Below are 18677 nucleotides of genomic sequence, written 5' to 3' on the forward strand. Positions count from 1 at the left end.
TGTCACTTTGTTTTGGCTAAATGATAAGTACCAGTGAGGGCAAATCTATAAAAATTCTGACTTGCAGTTGGCATGTCTCTCTAGCATTTACTGAAGTCACACGAGAGACATTCATTCCTATGGACTCCTGTCCCTGTGCCAGCCTACAGGCTGAGAGCAGTCACTGTGTCATTCCTTCTTTTCAAGGCCAGCCCCTGGTGATGGTTCACCTTCAAGCTGCTCAGGCTTCAGCCCCTTAGTGGGGCCTACCACAAGCAAGTTTGGAGGTAAGCTAGCGCCTCTACAGGCCCATCAGTACTCTTGCAGGACAAAAAGGCAAGTCACACTCCCCAGGGATCGCAATACACGTGAGCTAACATATACTGCTATAGCCTATGATATAGCCTGCCAAGGAGAATCAGTCCTGTGGCTAAACATCAATCCTTTTCTGTCAGAAAAAGAAAATCATCCCCTTTCACTGCTTTCTGAGGCAAAGGCCAGGAAAAGGAAGACTGCTGGTATTTTAAATAACTTGATGGGAAACAGAAGTTAGAATCTGTGAAAATGCCACTACTCAAGCCATGAACTCTATGGACGAAGCATGAGGACATGAAATGGGACAGAACCTAGACCTCAGAAGTCTGAAGACGGATTATTTAGCACTTGAAAGGCACAACACCCAGACCTGAAGGGACTGAGTTTTAGATCTAAGAACAAAACCAGCTTCTGGTAATAAACAGCTGACCCTTGGTATCAGGAGGTTCCACATCTGCAGGTTCAACTAACTGCAGATTGAAACTATTTGGGGAAGAAAACTGCACCTGTACCAAAAACCTAGTTTTCATTTTTATTATTCCCTGAACAATACAAGGAGAGACTACTTACAGTGTTTGCATTGTGTAAGTAATCCAGAAATGTTAAAATTCTATACAGGAAGGTGTGTGGGAGTCCCATGCAGATTGTACATAATGCACTTAAGCACCAAACTTTGATACCTGTGGATCCTGGCATGGAGGAGCAATGATTCCTACCTTGAATCTGGCAGTGCCCCGTCATAAACACCACCTATAAATACTACTTATTACTTTACTATATTGGAAGTAGGATAAAAACAATGACTAAATTAAGGATATGAAGATCAACAGCCAGAACTGAGACTCAACTAGCAACAGTGGGACAGTGAAATCTCTGGACAGGCCAGCCTGGAAATTTACAACCTAGGAGTAGGCTTCCTACTCAATATCCTTTCAGCAAGATACTTATAGGCAGCTTCTTTCCCTTGTGAGAAGTCCAGCTAATAAAAGTAGAGAAGGTTCAGGGGCCCTGGTTGGAATCCCTGAAGCAGAGACAGGAATGCAGGGCCAATGCACACCCTCCAGGGGACACAAAGGTAAGCATCCTGAGCCACCCACTGAAGTGGTGCCACAAAAAAGGTCAGGTAGCCCAGAGAAGCTGACGAACAACCTCTCCAGTGTTCCAGAGGTCCAGAAGTCACTAAGGTCTCCAGATGCACCTGCACAGCCAGATGTAGCACCCAGCTAAAGCCCACGTTTCACAGTAAGCAAAATCCTTTTCCTGGTGAAAAGCAAGTTTGTTATCTGAGAGGAGGAGAGAGTAGATTCATCCTGGGTTTACTTCCAGGTTTGGTGTGCACTAGAGGAGCAAGAATGCTTTAGAAAAGCTGGGCACCAGTGACTCATGCCTGTAATCCTAGCTACTCAGGAGGCTGAGAGCTGAGAATCAGAGTTCAAAACCAGCACAGGGAGGAAAGTCTCTGAGACTTTTATCTCCAATAGACAACCAAAAAGATGTAAGTGGAGCTGTGTCTCAAATGGTAGAATACTAGCCTTGAGTAAACAAAAACTCAAGGACAGTGCCCAGGTCCCAAATTCAAGCCCCAGGATGGCACCCTTCCACCCCTCCCTTCCCCACAAAAAAAGCTGTAGAAGACTCTGACCTTCAAAAAGTAAGGGGAGGAATGGGACCCAGATGACATCATGGTCAGATTGCTAATGTCATTATATCAGCTGGATGGTTTTCATCACAAAAGCTAACTCAAAGGGTGATGGAGGGGAGTCATGTGTGACAGGTAGAAATGAAAACATAGTGGCTGGGGCAGGTCTATTTCCTGGAGTTGTTCATCTTATAAAAGCCAAGCAGGACCTTGCCTTCACACCAGACCCGAGCAACCAGGCAGACTGTTCTTCTCTGTGTACTAGAACCAGCCATTGTTGAAGCATGAACTCCCAGCAGCAGAAACAGCCCTGCACTGTACCTCCTCAGCTGCAGCAGCAACAGGTGAAACAGCCTTGCCAGCCTCCACCCCAGCAGCCATGCGCCCCCAAAACCAAGGAGCCATGCAACCCTGTTGTTCCTGAGCCCTGCCACCCCAAGGTGCCTTGAGCCCTGCCACCCCAAAGCACCTGAGCCCTGCCACCCCAAGGTGCCTGAGCCTTGCCCCTCAACAGTCACTCCAGCACCAGCTCAGCAGAAGACAAAGCAGAAGTAATGTCTGCAGCCATGCCCTTGAAGAGCCGATTGCCAGATGCTGAGCCTTCTCCTCCATAAATCCCATGTGGCCACTTGACCTTGAAATTAGCATGCTGTCAGAGTTATAATCCTTCTCCCTCTGCATCCCTCCAAAAGATATCCCTTATACTCATTCTGGTGTTTTCCTGAGCCTCTAAATATGGATGAGAGTCTCACTGAATGAGCTAGTCTTCCCATGGCTCAGGGTTCATCTGAAGAGAGATCAAGTGAATCTTCCCTGTCCTGCTCTCATTAAATCACTGTTAACTTAAAAAAAAAAAAAAAGTAAGGGGAGGGCTGGGAATGTGGCTTAGTGGTAGAATCCTTGCCTAGCATGCATGAAGCCCTGAGTTCAATTCCTTAGTACCACATACACAGAAAAAGCCAGAAGGAGTGCTGTGGCAAAAGAAACTCAGGGACAGTTCCCAGGCCCTGAGTTCAAGCCCCAGAACTGGCAAAGAATAAAAAATAATAAGACAAAAAGTGAGGCTATGTCACATGAGACCTACAAAGGCAGAGTACAACCCTGGACCTCTACAAACTCAGGCAGGCTATTCTTCATTTAATAAAATATTTCAGATTATTAAAAGCAGCTGTGCAACTTTAAAGCACAAATGTACACTCCTGGTGCAGACCGATGGTGAGGATGGGCCCAGGTGAACTCTGAGTGCCAAGCTGTCACCCCGTCTGCATCTGTTGTTCTTGTCCTCTCGGCTATCTCCACAGAAGAATGTGCTCACTGGCTCCCCTTCTTCCCTCTTGTATTAAGTGAATCCTTTCCCCTGTGCTGGTTCATCTTCATTCCTGGAGAACCTGGTGGGCTTGGTGTGAGTGTTGTGCTTTCGACCATCCAGAGGGCATCTCAGTGTTTCAGGTTCTTTCTCTGACAATTCCCCAAGTCCCTCTTTATCACTGCCATCCAATGACCAGTGACCTGGCAGGAATATCCACATGAGAGAGTTACTCATTGTCAGTGTTCTTCTACGCTCCACATACGGCTGTAGGAGCTGAGTTCACCACCACACTGCTGCGTCTGGCAGCAGTGGTCACATAACAAATACACTACAAACCACTGAAAAGATGAACAAACTGCAATACTGATTTATGCCATTATGCTTGAGTGACAGACAAGGAGTAAGTAAGACTCTAAGGTACTATACACAGTCTTCTAAATAGCTCTCCAAAATAAGTGCAGATGAACTTAATGAGACATTCCTTGGAGCCCAGATACATGTGTACTAAGATGCAGTCCTGTCTGCTCCAAACATAGCCAAGTTCACTGAAGTTTAATAATGTCAGATAGCTTTAAACACATACCTAAATATTAATGAACAGTAAATAATTAGCTGTTTGGTTCTTGAAGTCTTTGCCTACTTGACCCGCAAATCCATACACTCCATCTGGGGCTTGTCCATATGAACATCAGGTGAGACCACGAGGACGCCATGCCAGAGATGGCATCAAGTGCTGCTGTACTGTAAACAATGACACAAAAACACTGTGTACAAACCTCAGGGTACAAGATCATGGAAGTGGTAATGGAGTGAGGGGCAGGAGCCCTGGGTTAGGCAAGCTTGGCTGTGAGTTGCAGATGGAATGTTGTGGCAAGGGGCCTTATCTGCTCTTTGCACCAATAAGTTCACCCCATGGAGTCACCTATGAGCAGGGAAAGAGACAAGACCAGTAGGAAGCAGGTCCACAGAGAAAAATCATAGCACTTAAGAACTGGATATCCCTGAAAGAGTTTGAAATATACAATTCTAGATAACTGAATTTTTAAATAACAGATAACTGTAGGTGACTGGAAGAACAAATAGGTACAAAAATCTCAAAACAGGAAAACAACAAACCTGTAAAAAACTATGCAGGAAGAGAGACTGGGAGAGCAGATAAAGACCTCAGTGCAGATGAGGAGCTAGGAGAGGAAAAGCTAATGGGTGAAAGAAGAGTTCACATAGGCAACAGTTGAAGAATAGAGAAACTTCTTGATTTAAAGGTAGATGTGATTGTACAGTCAACATTTACAAAGATCTTGGCATGACTAATGGGAAACAAACAACTGCTATCATATCCTGACAACGCTTCCAGATCCCAAGTCTAAAGTGAGGTCTACACACTCACTGATGATGTGACTTCATGATGAAGGTCGTAGAAACGAGGCATGCTCACTTCTCCCTGGGCACTTCTGGTGGGTTCTCCAGGGGCTTGACTTTCAAGGTTGTACAGGGGGCATATGTTTCCTGTTTTTCATCTCCAGTACACATTTCTTCACCTTTTTGTTTTGGTTTCTCTGTGGTTGGTTCCTCTCCCTTTTCTGGTTTCTTAAGAAGCTGAGAAATTTTAACATTGGTAAAATATTAGTCAAGAGCATGTTACAAAAATAACTTGCCTAAATGGTTAAAAAATATGAGCCTAAATGTTTGAATAACAAAATAATTTAATCTGTAAGTTCAAAATATTTTTTAAATTATTTATTATTGTTTTTAGAGGTGATGTACAGAGGGCTTACCTTTATATACATCAGGTGATAACTACATTTCTTTTCTTTTGCCTAGTGTCAACTGTGCCCTCAGTGTCTCATTCCCTCCCTTCCACCTCCACCCATGAGTTGCTTGAGAAACCAAGTTTTTTGATATGCAGTTAATCAAGGACATATTTATAGTTATGAAAAGTATGTAGGTCTATTAATGTTAGAGTATTTATAGCAATAATAGAGGATTACAAAATAAAATGTGCACTATCATTTGATTTTGATTTACATGTCAGTCTCCACACATACAATGCTAAATGGGGCTATACTCTGAAAAACACAATCAGGTGATTTCATCCTTGTGCCAAGGTGAGTGCCTTTACACAAAGTTATTAGAGGAGGTAATCTCACATCCCTGTTGATAGTTCACAGGTTCGTGTGTTGGGTACTTGTTCCTGCTGGTACTGTTTGTGGAGGAAATAGACCAATGGGGTGGGTCCTTGGAGGCTGAACCTTGACCTGGCTCTTCCTGAATTCTGTTTGCCATGAGATGAGTAGTTTTGTAGCCTTTATTACATACTCTTACCACCAGGATTTTTAAAAACATATGATACCTTTAATTCAGGAATTTAATATGCTATCCAAGGGTCAGCGTTTCCAAGGAAGTACTCATGTATGAATGTATTTTACATTTTAGAATAAATAAAAAGCAGTATGCTGGTGACACTATGATGTCTTGCCTCATGACAGACAGGCCCAGAATCAACAGTCAAAGACTGAACTGAAATCTCTGAAACTGTAAGGCAGATAAATCCTTCTATCATTTGTTTTCTCAGGTATTTTGTTTACAGTGCTGCAAAAGTAATTAATACAGTTGGACATCTGTGGCTCACACCTGTAATCCTAGCTATTTTGGAGGCTGAAATCTAAGGATCACAGTTTGAAGCCAGTCAAGGTAGCAAAGTCCTTGAGACTCTTATCTCCACTAAACTACCAAAAAAAGACAGAAGTGGAGCTGTAGCTCAAGTGGTAGGGTGCTAGTCTTGAGCATAAAAGCTCAGGGAATGAGCCCAGCCCCAAAGTTCAAGCCCCAGGACTGGCAAAAAATAACAACAACATGGCTCGGAAGGTGGCTCAGTAGTAGAGTGCTTGCCTTGCATGCATGAAGCCCTGGGTTCGATTCCTCAGCACCATATTAGCAGAAAAAGCTGGAAGTAGCATTGTAACTCAAGTGGTAGAGCGCTAGCCTTAAGCTAAAGATCTCAGGGACAGCGCCCAGAGTTCAGGCCCCACGACTGACCAAAAAACAACAACAACAACAATAAAAGTAACAACTATAGTCATCATACGGCAGTCAAGGTACCCCCACACAAGCACAAGCACACTGACTCCATCTGAGGACACTGCAACACATGGACTAGTTCATCTTTAAGAGGCAGAGCTGACTTTCGTCTGTGGATTCCAGTTCCTCCAGAATAAGTATTACTTTTGTAACAAGAAAAAAACTAAAGGTTTACACTGATAATTTTTACAACAGTTTATAGGGCTTTAAAATATTTTAGCTGACATTATAGAGGTTTTAATGGCTTTTCTAAATAACTGCAGAAGAACACTTTTGACAAAAATGACTTTGAGAATGTAAATCAGACAATGAGTTAGCTAGAAAATGCAAACCTGTGGCCATAAGATTTACAAGATGTATTCCAATTTTTCCCTGTTTATGAAATAAGAGTTGAAATCCTCTGTTCCTCTGTCTCCCAAGTGCTGGGATTATAGGCATGCACCATTATGCTTGGCTCAGAGTCATATTTCTATAATGACAAAGAACTTCCATAACATTAAGGTCCCATTTCATCCAGGAGACTGTTACAGGAAATAAAAGCTGTGCTATGGAGAGTGATGCTTATCTACCTTTCAAACAAGCAAACACACTGATCTGAGCAGTTGCCCAAGGAAGACCTGTTTCCCTCTTACCTCTGTGTTCTTACAGACTTGGTTGGGTTTCTCAACTTCATCAATGCTATCAAAGTTTAAAATAATCAATGGGGCTGAGAAGGTGGCTCAGTGGTAGAGTGCTTGCCTTGCATGCTCAAGGCCCTGGGTTCGATTCCTCAGCACCACATAATCAAAAAGAAAAACGCCGGAAGTGGCGCTGTGGCTCAAGTGGTAGAGTGCTAGCCTTGAGCTGAAGAGCTGAGGGACAGTGCCCAAGCCCAGAGTTCAGGCCCCACGACCGGACCCAAAAAAAAAAAAAAAAAATCAATGTAGCCGAGTGCTGGTGGCTCATGCCTGTAATCCTAGTTACTCAGGAGGCTGAAATCTGATCATAGTTCAAAGCCAGCCTGGGCAGGAAAGCCCATGAGCCTCTTATCTCCAATTAACCATGAGAAAACTGGAAGTGGTGCTGTGACTCAAGCCCCATGAGACACACACACATTAATGTACACCTGCACCTAAATTCTGATTCAAGTCAGTGAAAAAGAACTACTGTGGGTGGTGTTTGGGGGTCTCATGGCTATACTGGTCACCTTGTGACCTACTTTTATCTTTGAAATAGGTAGGACTGAGCCCCACTGTGGGACTCGTATCTCACAGGCTCCAAGAAATATACTTTTGCACAAATGCCCCTTCACAAGCTACGCTGTGGTCATTGGTGCTGTTCATCAGATGTTTGCGCTTTCCTTCTGAGAAGAAGGTAGCTATAGAACTTGTTCTGGTCAGAGATGTGTGCAGGGTAATATTCATCGCTCCATGTGTAAACCTGAAGAACTTATATGTAATTTACCTCATTGTACATTATTTCCCCACCCTAAAGATGGTGTAGGTTCGTCAAGATAGGACCTCTGTCAGCTGAGGTCTCTGAAAATCCATAATGAGCAACAGGCCACTTGTCAAGGGAAAGACTACAAATGACAAGCAATGTACTTTGGTCAGGCTGAACCAAATAGATTTTTGGACCACTAGTTACTGAAGCATACGCTGCCAGTCTTAGTATCTGACCAGCTTCCAGTCTGGTCCTGTGATTCTGTGGGATATTGTATAGAAACTGTACTCTCCATCAGTGGCCCTATGGGAAAGAATATTTCAGAACAAAGTCTCAGAGGAAGCTCTGTTTCCTCAAGAAGCCATTATATTTTTTCCTCACAGAAACAAAGAAGTATGTTTCTAATCAGGTCTCCCATTCTGGACATACATGTGGTACAAGTTTCTCTTTCCTAGTGTCTTAACATTTTACTTCTTTTTCTAACACAGTATAATCTTATTGAACTCCTGTATTAGACTGATTGTGTTGTGAGGTGAAACTGTACTAGGCTGAAGTCTTAATAAGGTAGTAAGAAGACAAGGGCTCATTCCAATTCTGGCCAATATGTGTTATGCAGAATAAAATTCCTTCAACCTGTATGAATGAATGGTTGGCCACAGGAGAAGCTTGTCAAGAGATTAAAACCTAAGGCTTCTGCTGCCAAAGAATGCTGAGTCCCATGACTGAAACCATACATAAAAAGGCTGAGCTGGTGGCTACAGTCAGGAGAATTTTGGAAGTGATACACCCATTACCCGTGCCTTCTACTTACACTGGTCCACATAGCTCGTCCATATAGCATAGCAGAACTACTGTTGAGAAAGGAAAAGTGAAGGGCTTCATCAAAATTACCTTAATCCTTACTTCTTTCTCAGTTTTCTTTTGCTTATCTGCTTCTTTTCTTTTATATCTTTCTTCTTCCCTTCTTTTTCTTTTTTCTTCTTCCCGCAAGCGTTTTTTTTCTAATTCTCTCCTCCTCCGTTCTTCTCTCTTTTCTTCTCGAATTCTCTAAATGTATAGGCAAATACATGGATAAATATTCTGGATGGAAATTCAGACACAGAAGGTCAGTCACCATGTAAAATGTCATACCTACCTGCTTTTCTAATTTTCTATTCTTAATATATTCCAAAAGAGGTGTGGTTCTTCTAGCTAAAACACACACAAAAAATATAATGTATCATATGTAACTTCTAAAATGAGGTATTTTGTTTATTTACATATTTATTGTCAGTTGTAGGGCTTGAACTCAGCCTGGGCACTGTCCCTGAGCTCTTTTACTCAAGACTAGTGCTCTACTACTTTGAGCCACAGCACCACTTCCAGTTTTTGAGTGGTTAATTGGAGATAAGAGTCTCACGGGGACTTTTCAGCTCAGGCTGGCTTTGAACCATGATCTCAGCCTCTTGAGTAGCTAGCATTACAGGTGTGAGCCACCAGTGCCCAGCGAGATTTATTTTCAATACTTGCTTTCAAGTTAATCTTTAGAATAATTAGGGGAAGACTTTATTTGTATTTATGCAAATTTATCCAGCACCTATATGGGGAGCTGTTATCCCATTACTATAATTCAAGTAGTTTTTGGAGGCATCAAAAATTTTGTATCTTGTGAAGGATAGATGAGACCCTTGTACACAGAATATGAACAACCATATAACTAACACTAACTCAACAAACATAAGCATTATCACCTAGAGCATACTGCTACATACAGGCACTATACTGAGTGTTTTTACACTTGGTATCTCATGAAAACCTATGAAGTTCCAGAAGGCGGTTCGTACCAAGTTTTACAGCTGTTCTCCGATCTGTCTATTCCAAAGACCCTGAATACATCAGCTTCTGTCAATATAAGCTTGTTACAATTCCATTTAACTCTTACTCATTAGACTGAGACTTCACTGAAGGCCAGAAGCTAAGTGAAAAACAAAAAACAAAAAATGGGCAACTGCTACGAACTGCTTGATAAAAATTCTAATGCAATGGGAAGAAACAGGAACCACAGAAATGGGCTCCATAGCCTAGCCTGTAATAAAGTAAATGCTAACCTAACAACTAGTGAACTTGAGTCCCTGGCACTTCATTTAACTAGTATTACCTGTGCAACACATACTAAGCAAGATGCTGAAGCTGACAGAAGGGGGCAAAGGCCTTCCACAGGAATGCAGCAAATGGTTTGTCTCAAAACCACCCCATAGTGACAGACCCCATCCAAAAGAATACTTAAATGGAGTAAAACACAGAAGAGCACAGGAGGTGAGTTCTAAAAATAATATCTAAATTGCTTTTGCTAAATTGCTTTTGCCATGATCCTCAGCTGCGTGCTGGTGGCTCACACCGGCAATCAGGAGGCTGAGATTTGAGGATTGCGGTTCAAAGCCAGCCAGAGCAGGAAAATCGTGAGACTCTTATTTCCAATAAACCACCAGAAAACTGGAAGTGGTTCTGCGGCTCAAGTGGTAGAGCACTCGCCTTGAACTAAAGAGATGAGGGACAGTGCCCAGGCCCAGAATTCAAGCCCCATGACCAATCAAAAAAAAAAAAATTGCCATGCTCCTAACACTATTTCTCTCCACCTTCCCTAAGTCCACCATCAGCTAATCTGTTCAAACCAAATCACTAGCATCTTTAGTGCTTTCTCTCCCCTATCTCCTACAACCAATCCTACAACCAATCCATCCATCATCTACTGGAAGTCTATTTAACTTCCAAAACAAATGCTGCATCTGTCAGTCTAGTATGAGCAACTTACCCTGGGGGAGCAAGAACCTCCCAGCCTTGCTCTTGGCAGAACGAATAAATCAGCCCATGCTACTCCCCAAAAGGAATCCCAACCCTTCTGCCCAGACACCAGGCCAATACTAGTGTTCCCCATTCTGCTCCAACCATGTAAGCTTACTTGCTACTCCTACAAAGCTCCAGCTTCAGGCCTGCTTGTTTATTTAACAAATATTTAGTTCCTAAGCTTCTCAATCCTGTGACTATGAAGATGAAAACGTGGTTCTGCTGGGCAAAGTGGGGAGATGCATGGAGCAGCGAGATCGAATGCTGTCAACAGTGTGACTGTTGAAGGGTGAGCAGGATCTAGCTGTGAGGCAGGAGGTAGAGCCTTGTGGTGGTGGAACACACAATCAATAGAGAAGGCAGACCCCATGTGGGATGAAGGCATCAAGCCTGGTGATGAATGAAAATGCTCTACATCTACGCAGTGGAGTTCTGGTGACTGCAATAGGACATAAAAATTTCTAAAACACACGACTTTTGGGAGAAGAGCAAAAGGTTGGATTCAGACGAGATCTAGTACATTCACAGTGGTATAGCTGGAGACCAAAGATTGAATTCAAACAGGATTCTATGGTCCTGCTAGGTTGTAATGTTGGTTTGTTTTGCAACTGACGGGGTTGATATTCTTTTGAATGGCATTAAGGTAGCTTCTTCTTTTCTTTTTCTTTTTGTCTGTCATGGGGCTTGAACTCTGGGCCTGGCACTGTCCCTCAGCTCTTCAGCTCAAGACAAGCACTCTACCACTTGAGCCACAGCACTACTTCCGGTTTTCTGGTGGTTTACTGTAGATAAGAGTCTCATGGACTTTCCTACCTGGGCTGGCTTCGAACTGCAGTCTTCAGATCTCAGCCTCCTGAGTAGCTAGGATTACAGGCGTGGGCCAACAGCGCCCAGCTGAAGGTGGCTTCTTATGTGAAGAAAGCATTGCATCTCTATGGGGTCCTAATACTTGACCACAACTGCTCTTTCCAAAGACCCCTGACTCAGCTCTGTGACACAAACCCCTCCTGATACCAGAAAGCACATATACGTGTCCATCAGAAGTACTGTTGCCTAAAACAAAGTGATCACTGGAAACTCAAGACATTCCATCAACAAAGACTCAGAAGTATTCTCCTAAGCTGACATCCTTTTGTTAAAATTAGAACATACATTTCTGCCAAGCCTGCAACAAACTGAGATTTTACTATTGTCATAAAAAGGAAAATTAGGCACCAGGGCTCACACCTGTAATCCTACCTACTCAGAATGCCGAGGCCTGAGGCTCTTGGTTTAAAGTCAGCCCATGAGACTCTTATCTCCAATTAACCACTCAAAAACCAAAGTAGTGCTATGGCTCAAATGGTAGACTGCTAGCCTTGGGCACAAAGAGGCAGGGGGACAATGCTCAGGCCCTGAGTTCAAGCCCTACAACCAGCAACAAAAATAAATTTAAAAAATTTTTTAAAATAAAAGAAAAATTAAGTTCATACTCCATAACCAAGCATCTCAGTAAATAAAGAAAAAAGTATGAGAAAAACAGACCAAAGAGTTCTCTTGTCTTTGCCTCTATCTCCCCTAGAAGTGTCTCAGGATTGGCACTGGTTTTCTCTTCCTCCACACTGTACATTTCCAAAAACTGTTTATAATCTGGATCTGTAAGTATGAAAAAGAAAAGAATGAAAAAAATAATAAACATTTTTTTGGTCGGTTGTGGGACTTGAACTCTGGGCTTAGGAGCTATCCCTCAGCTCTTCAGCTCAAAGCGAGCGCTCTACCACTTGAGCCACAGCGCCACTTCCGGTTTTCTAGTGGTTTATTGGAGACAAGAGTCTCACGACTTTCCTTGCCCGGGCTGGCTTTGAACCGTGATCCTCAGATCTCAGCCTCCTGAGTAGCTAGGATTACAGGTGTGAGCCACCGGTGCCCAGCTATAAACATATTTCTCCCCAACTACATGAGTGGAATATTTGATCAAGGCATTAAACGTGGTGGCTCTCAATCCAGCATGGAAAAAGGCTCACCGTCTTCGATGCTTCCAGTCTTGGTATCCTTCTTCTTCAGCTTCTTTTTGGCTATCTTCTGGAAGGGAGCAAACTCCACCACTGCAGGATACTCCAGGCCTTGAACCAAGACACATTCCAAACACTCACTAATCTGAAACTCTATTATGTTCACTTGGAAAATGACATCTAACTTATTAAAGGATGATGATAAGACAAACTATAGGAGGAGTAATGTTTATTAAATCAAACGACTTATCATGAAGTTATGACATGCCTGGACACATTGAAAACATCAAACTTCTTTTATAGGGGTATGTCTTACACCTCAATAGGCCCAAACAACTTATCAAAGGAATACTTGAAGTTATTCTTAAATATTTTTTATTTTAAAAGGTTAATTCTAGTATCAATCTGTTATATACACTCAAGGAAATGACTGCACTTACAAGCATGAGAAAAACTGAGAAGGGTATATCTCATGCTTTTTACAATATCTATTTTAATTTAAAAAATGAAAAAGGTCTTTGTTATGCTGGTGGGGGGGGGACACACAGAGAATGTTCACTGTGACAATCCATTATACTCTTCATCAATGCATAGAATATTTCCACCTCAGTGACAAACCCACTGAGCAGTCATTTTCAATCATGTCAGTAATACTCAGAAGATTCTGACAATTCTCATATAGAATACATTTTGTAGTTAATTTCAACTATCCAGAATAATGAGAATGAGAAAGATAAAGGCATTCTATTGGCAGGGATAAAGCCAATTTCTTTCTAGATGCCCACAGTGCCAGTACATGATAAATAGGTAAATACCAATTACATGGCAGTTGACAGTCCCTCATTTCAAAACCTGATTACAAAGTACAAAAATTCAAATAATACAGACACAGAAACACACACTAAGGAAATACAACAGAAGGTCCAGAAACTCCTTTAATAAATGGTTAAATGATTTTCAGCAAAATGCCAGGGCCATCAACAGGGAACGATATTTCAAACCAATTGTGCTGAGAAAACGACATCTACAATACAAGAGGAGGAAGGTGGATCCTTATCTATTAACACAAAAATCAATTAAAAATGGATCAAACCTGTACAAATTTTAGAACTATAAACTCTTAAGGAAAAAAAAAGAGCACGGAAAAAAAAGAACAAGGAAAAGGCCTATAACTTTACATTTGCCAAACATTTCACAAATGTAACAACAAACTTTACTACGTCAAGATAACTCCCATGCATCAAAAGACACAACTACATTGAGTGTAGTGACACATGCCCATTAATCTCAGCTACTCAGGAGACACAGGCAGGAGGATTTAAAGATGCAGGCCAGGGGCTGGGAAGGTGGCTCAGTGGTAGAGTGCGTGCCTTGCATGCATGAGGCCCTGGGTTCGATTCCTCAGCACCACATAAACAGAAAAAGCTGGAAGTGGCGTTTTGGCTCAAGTGGTAGGGCGCTAGCCTTGAGCTGAAGAGCTGAGGGACAATGCTCAGGCCCAGAGTTCAGGCCCCATGACCGACAAAAAAAATAAAATAAAAAAAAATAAAGATGCAGGCCAGCCTAGGCAAATTTAGCAAGACCCTATCTCAAAAACAAATAAAACTAAAAGGTCTGAGGATATATCTAAAGTGGTACAGAATTTTCATAGTGAGCAAAAGACCCTGACTTCAATCCCTAATGCTGAAAAAAATAAAGATATAATCAACAGAATAAAAAGGTAACCTATGGGAGAAGGTATTTGCAAAAAATACATCTGGTAAGAGTTCAATATCCAGGATATGAGGAATCCCTGTAATTCAACAATAAGAAAATAAGCAATTCTATTAAGAAATGGACAAGCTGGGCATTGGTAGCTTATGCCTGTAATCCTAGCTACTCAGGGGGCTGAGATCTGAGGATCGTGATTCAAAGCCACCCCAGGCAGAAAAGTCCCTGTGAGACTCTTATCTCCAAATAACCACTCAAAAACCAGAAGTGGCAGTAGCTCAAACTGGTAGAGCACTAACCTTGAGCAAAGAGCTAAGCGACAGTACCCAGGCCCTGAGTTCAAGTCTCACAACCAAAAAGGAAAGAAAAGAAAGAAAGAAAGGGAAAAGATGTGTAAGCACACAAAAAATTAGTTTCCATCATACAACAGAATACTAGTTAGCACTAAAAAGGAAGGAAATGCTATAATATGCTATGACACAGATGAACCTGGAAGACATTATGCTAAATGCAATGAGCCAGTCCCAAAGACAAACATGTGTGATTCCATTAACATAAGGTATATAGAACAATCAATTTCAAGCTGGTGGTTCACACCTGTAATCCCAGCTACTCAGGAGGTTGAGATCTGTGAGGATCATGGTTCAAAGCCAGTCCAGGCAGAAAAGTCCTCCAGACTCTTATCTCCAATTCACCACCAGAAAACTGGAAGTGGTACGTACTGTGGCTCAAGTGGTAGAGCTCTCGTCTTGAGCTAAAAGCCCAGAGTTCAAGCCCCATGACCAAAAAAAAAAAAAATTCAACTTCATATCATAAAACTAAAAAGTAGAATGGAATTACAGGGAGCTAGAAGAAGAGAATGGGGAATTAGTGTTTAATTGGTACTGGGTTAGCTTTGCAAGATGCAAGTAAGTCTTGGTTATTGGTTGTAGGAGATATATATATAGTCAACATAAGTAGTGTCAAGTACAGTTAACTATACATTAACACAAAGAAAAAACGGGTTGTGAGCACAGGCCAAGTAACAGAGCACTTAGTTAACAAGCATGAGTCCATAGTACCACCACACACACACACACACACACACACACACACACACACAAAAGAAAAATTTTTAAAAAGGAAAAGATAACAAATTTTGCTATGAGTATTTTACCAATACTTAAAAAAGATAAAGGAAAGGTAGGTACTGAGCAATTAACAGGAAAATCAAATCGTTTCCACATTAAATTTGCTACTCTTCACTATTCTCAAAATCTATTTCTTAGCTTTTAGTTAATCACTCTAACAATCTTTTCAAGTTTGTAACCCTTTGGTGGAGGAAGGAGAAACACTGCTAGGTTATGGGGGTGGTAATGGGAAGAGGTTGGCTGGGCATCAGAGACAGAAAATAGCTTGTTGTAAAAGGTCTACAAACTTGACAGCAGAGATTATATCATAGGACAGTCCGAAAATCATCAAAACAGACCCAGAATATATAGGGAAGTGTACCTGTTTCCCTATAGGGAAGACTGCTTAATGCTCATCATGACTAATGTTCATGACCTCAACCATTTCCAAAATATTATTAAAAAGTGTACAAACTTGAAGAGTGGTACTCTTAACATTACAAGGGTAGATTAAGTATTGAGTACACTTCAGAATATTTTTATCAATCATGAGTAAAATAGTTCAGATTTAGAATACAAAAAGTTCATTTATTCAGAAAACTCACTTACAATGATGCAACACAATATTTATGGAAATTTTATAACTTTATTTCTAATGTAAATATATGGCACAGTAAGAATAGAAATTTATGATACTTAAATGTATCTAAGAACTTTTTTCTTTTTTGTTGGTCATGGGGCTTGAACTCTGGGCTTCAGTGCTGTCCCTGAGCTCTTCCGCTCAAAGCGAGCATTCTACCACTTGAGCCACAGTGCCACTTCCAGTTTTCTAGTGGTTGATTGGAGATAAGAGTCCATGGATTTTGCTGCCTAGGCTGGATCTGAACCTGGGTCCTCAGATCTCAGCCTCCTTAGTAGGTAGGATTAAGGTGTGAGCCACCAGAAACAGACTAGAGCTTCTTAGTTAAAAATCCACAAATATTCTAGCCTAACTTCAATAGATATAGATTGTGATAAAGAAATTAATAACCAATAATCTAACCTTTATTGCCAATGAAGATATATCCATCAAAACGGTCTCTGAACAGAAGAATGTCATCAGGATTTCTAAAATTAATGTATGCTCTTGAGTAGAGATGAGGATAAAGACTGAAATTTGAGATAGCAGTAAAAAATGATTAGAAAAACGTAGGGCTTTAATTTTACCAGTCTTGCCTTTTCTGGCTACAGCAAACTCTTCAGACAAAACATTATTGCTAAACAATCATCTCTCAGTTAATTATAACAATTTCCATATTCTTCAGCAAAAACAAAAGTGAAAACAAACATAAGCAAACCATTAACTAGTATTTTTGTTTATTCAAGAGAGACAATTTAGGTCAGGTTCCTTACTGTACAGAGCCAGACTTCACATCTGGACAAAGGCCAGATAAATCAGAGGTCATTCCTGGTGCATCAGGACTAGAATGATACGTGATTGAACTTACTCATCATAAGAATGTTCCCTGGGGGAGATTCTGATTTAGATCACTATCAGGTGCTTCATGGGTAGTGTGGGACTACAGGAAAAACAAATCCTCCTCTACATCAGAAGAGCCATTCCTTTCACAGGCAGCAACATTCAGTGCATTTCACAGAAAAGCTCGGAAAATGGGTATTTACTGAGGGTGTAGTAAAAGTCCTCTTTTGTTTCTGAACTTCAGAGTTATCTGTATCTTTTTAAAACGGCATCTATGTTTAACAATTACTTTTCTTTCTTTCGTTTTTTTTTGTCAGTCGTGGAGCTTGAACTCTGGGCTTGGGTGCTGTCCCAGCACTCTTCAGCTCAAGGCAAGCGCTCTACCACTTGAGCCACAGCGCCACTTCCGGTTCTCTAGTGATTTATTGGGGATAAGAGTCTCACAGACTTTCCTGCCTGGGCTGGCTTTGAACTGAGATCCTCAGATCTCAGCCTCCTGAGTTGCTAGGATTACAGGCGTGAGCCACTGGCACCCGTCAACAATTACTTTTCTTTGAATAGACATTATTGCTACAGTCCAAAGGAAAATCTAGGATTGCCATGAGTGAAAATCGAAATCAGTATACTCTGGTTGTGTTACCACCTTCCACATCGTGCTTTACAACTACCTTAACTAGAGGGATCGGGAAAAGCTGAGAGCAGGGCCCTGGGGTCTGTCATCTGCTCGGCCAGAGCCTTGGGGTCTATCACCTGCTCAGCCAGGGCCTTGGGGTCTGTCACCCACTTGTGCAGGGCCCTAGGGTCTGTTACTTGCTCATCCTGGGCCTTGGGGTCTGTCACCCACTTTTCCAGGGCCTTGGGGTCTATCACCTGTTCATCCAGGGACCTGGGGTCTGTCATCTGCTCCTCCAAGACCTTGGGTCTGTCACATGCTCGTCCTGGGACTTGGATCTGTCCACCCGCTCGTGCAGTGCCCTGGGGTCTGTCACTTGCTCATCCAGGGCCTTGGGGTCTGTCACCCGCTCGGCCAGGGCCTGGGGTCTGTCACCTGCTCCTCCCAGGGTCTTGGGGTCTGTTACCTGCTTGTCCAAGGCCTTGGGTCTGTCACCCACTTGGCCAGGGCCTTGGGTCTATCATCCGCTCATCCAGGGCCTTGGGGTCTATCACCCATTTGGCCAGGGCTTTGGGGTCTGTCACCCACTTGTCCAGGGCCTTGGGCTGTCACCTGCTCGTCTTGGGCCTTGGGTCTGTCACCTGCTCTTGCAGGGCCTTGGGGTCTGTCACCCACTCAGCCAAGGACTTGGGGTCTATCACCGCTTGTTCAGGGCCTTGGGGTCTGTCACCCACTCGTCCAGGGCCCTGGAGTCTGTCACCTGCTCTTCTAGGACCTTGGGGTCAGTCACCTGCTCGGCCAGGGTCTTGGGGTCTGTCACCTGCTCATCCAGAACCTTCCCTCTGTGCAGTGTTAAGACAGGTGTTGGGTATGACGCTTGAACACTTTTGCCAAGAATGGAAGGAAAGGCCGTGGGGAGGGGCTGGTGACAAGCACTCCACTCTCCATGCAGCTCCAGACGAAGCCACTCACGGAAAACCCAGGAGCGGCGGGGCCAGGGCTGGGGGCCGGTTCGGCCCGTCCCTCACCCCCGCCACTGTCTTCTAGCCCTCACCTGACGTCCGCGGCGACCACCTCGAAGTAATCGTGTGCCGGCAGCGGCCGCAGCAGCTCCTCCAGTCGCTCCTTGGTGAGGCCGGGGGGCAGCCGACGGAGGACCACCTGGGGCGGCGCGGGCCGGTCACGCGCGCCCTCTGCGGAGGGGCCTAGAGAACCGCCAGGCCCGGGGCG

The 18677-nt window shown here is 42.9% G+C and overlaps 3 protein-coding genes across 3 annotated transcripts in view; 1 reads left to right on the forward strand and 2 right to left on the reverse strand.

The window, feature by feature from the left end:
- Window positions 1-4672, reverse strand: part of Champ1 (chromosome alignment maintaining phosphoprotein 1) — a 33225-nt gene extending 28553 nt beyond the window's left edge. The window contains exon 1 of the mRNA XM_013022815.1: window positions 4630-4672. The gene's annotated coding sequence lies outside the window, so the exon portion shown is untranslated. The remainder of the gene's footprint in view (window positions 1-4629) is intronic.
- On the forward strand, window positions 1938-2697 carry LOC105990425 (cornifin-like). Its single transcript, XM_013022817.1, is given in 2 exon segments — window positions 1938-2379; window positions 2381-2697. Coding segments are annotated over 2 exon segments (270 nt in total). The 5' UTR covers window positions 1938-2217; the 3' UTR covers window positions 2489-2697.
- Upf3a (UPF3 regulator of nonsense transcripts homolog A (yeast)) overlaps window positions 3588-18677 on the reverse strand; it is a 20945-nt gene continuing 5855 nt past the window's right edge. The window contains exons 2-8 of the mRNA XM_013022708.1: window positions 18502-18652; window positions 16418-16524; window positions 12569-12667; window positions 12090-12200; window positions 8878-8933; window positions 8634-8789; window positions 3588-4838 (exon numbers count right to left, since the gene is read on the reverse strand). Coding sequence (XP_012878162.1) covers window positions 4674-4838; window positions 8634-8789; window positions 8878-8933; window positions 12090-12200; window positions 12569-12667; window positions 16418-16524; window positions 18502-18652 — 845 coding nt within the window. The 3' untranslated portion in view covers window positions 3588-4673. The remainder of the gene's footprint in view (window positions 4839-8633; window positions 8790-8877; window positions 8934-12089; window positions 12201-12568; window positions 12668-16417; window positions 16525-18501; window positions 18653-18677) is intronic.

Source organism: Dipodomys ordii, unplaced genomic scaffold, assembly GCF_000151885.1.
Source record: "Dipodomys ordii isolate 6190 unplaced genomic scaffold, Dord_2.0 Scaffold64, whole genome shotgun sequence".
Classification (NCBI taxonomy): domain Eukaryota; kingdom Metazoa; phylum Chordata; class Mammalia; order Rodentia; family Heteromyidae; genus Dipodomys; species Dipodomys ordii.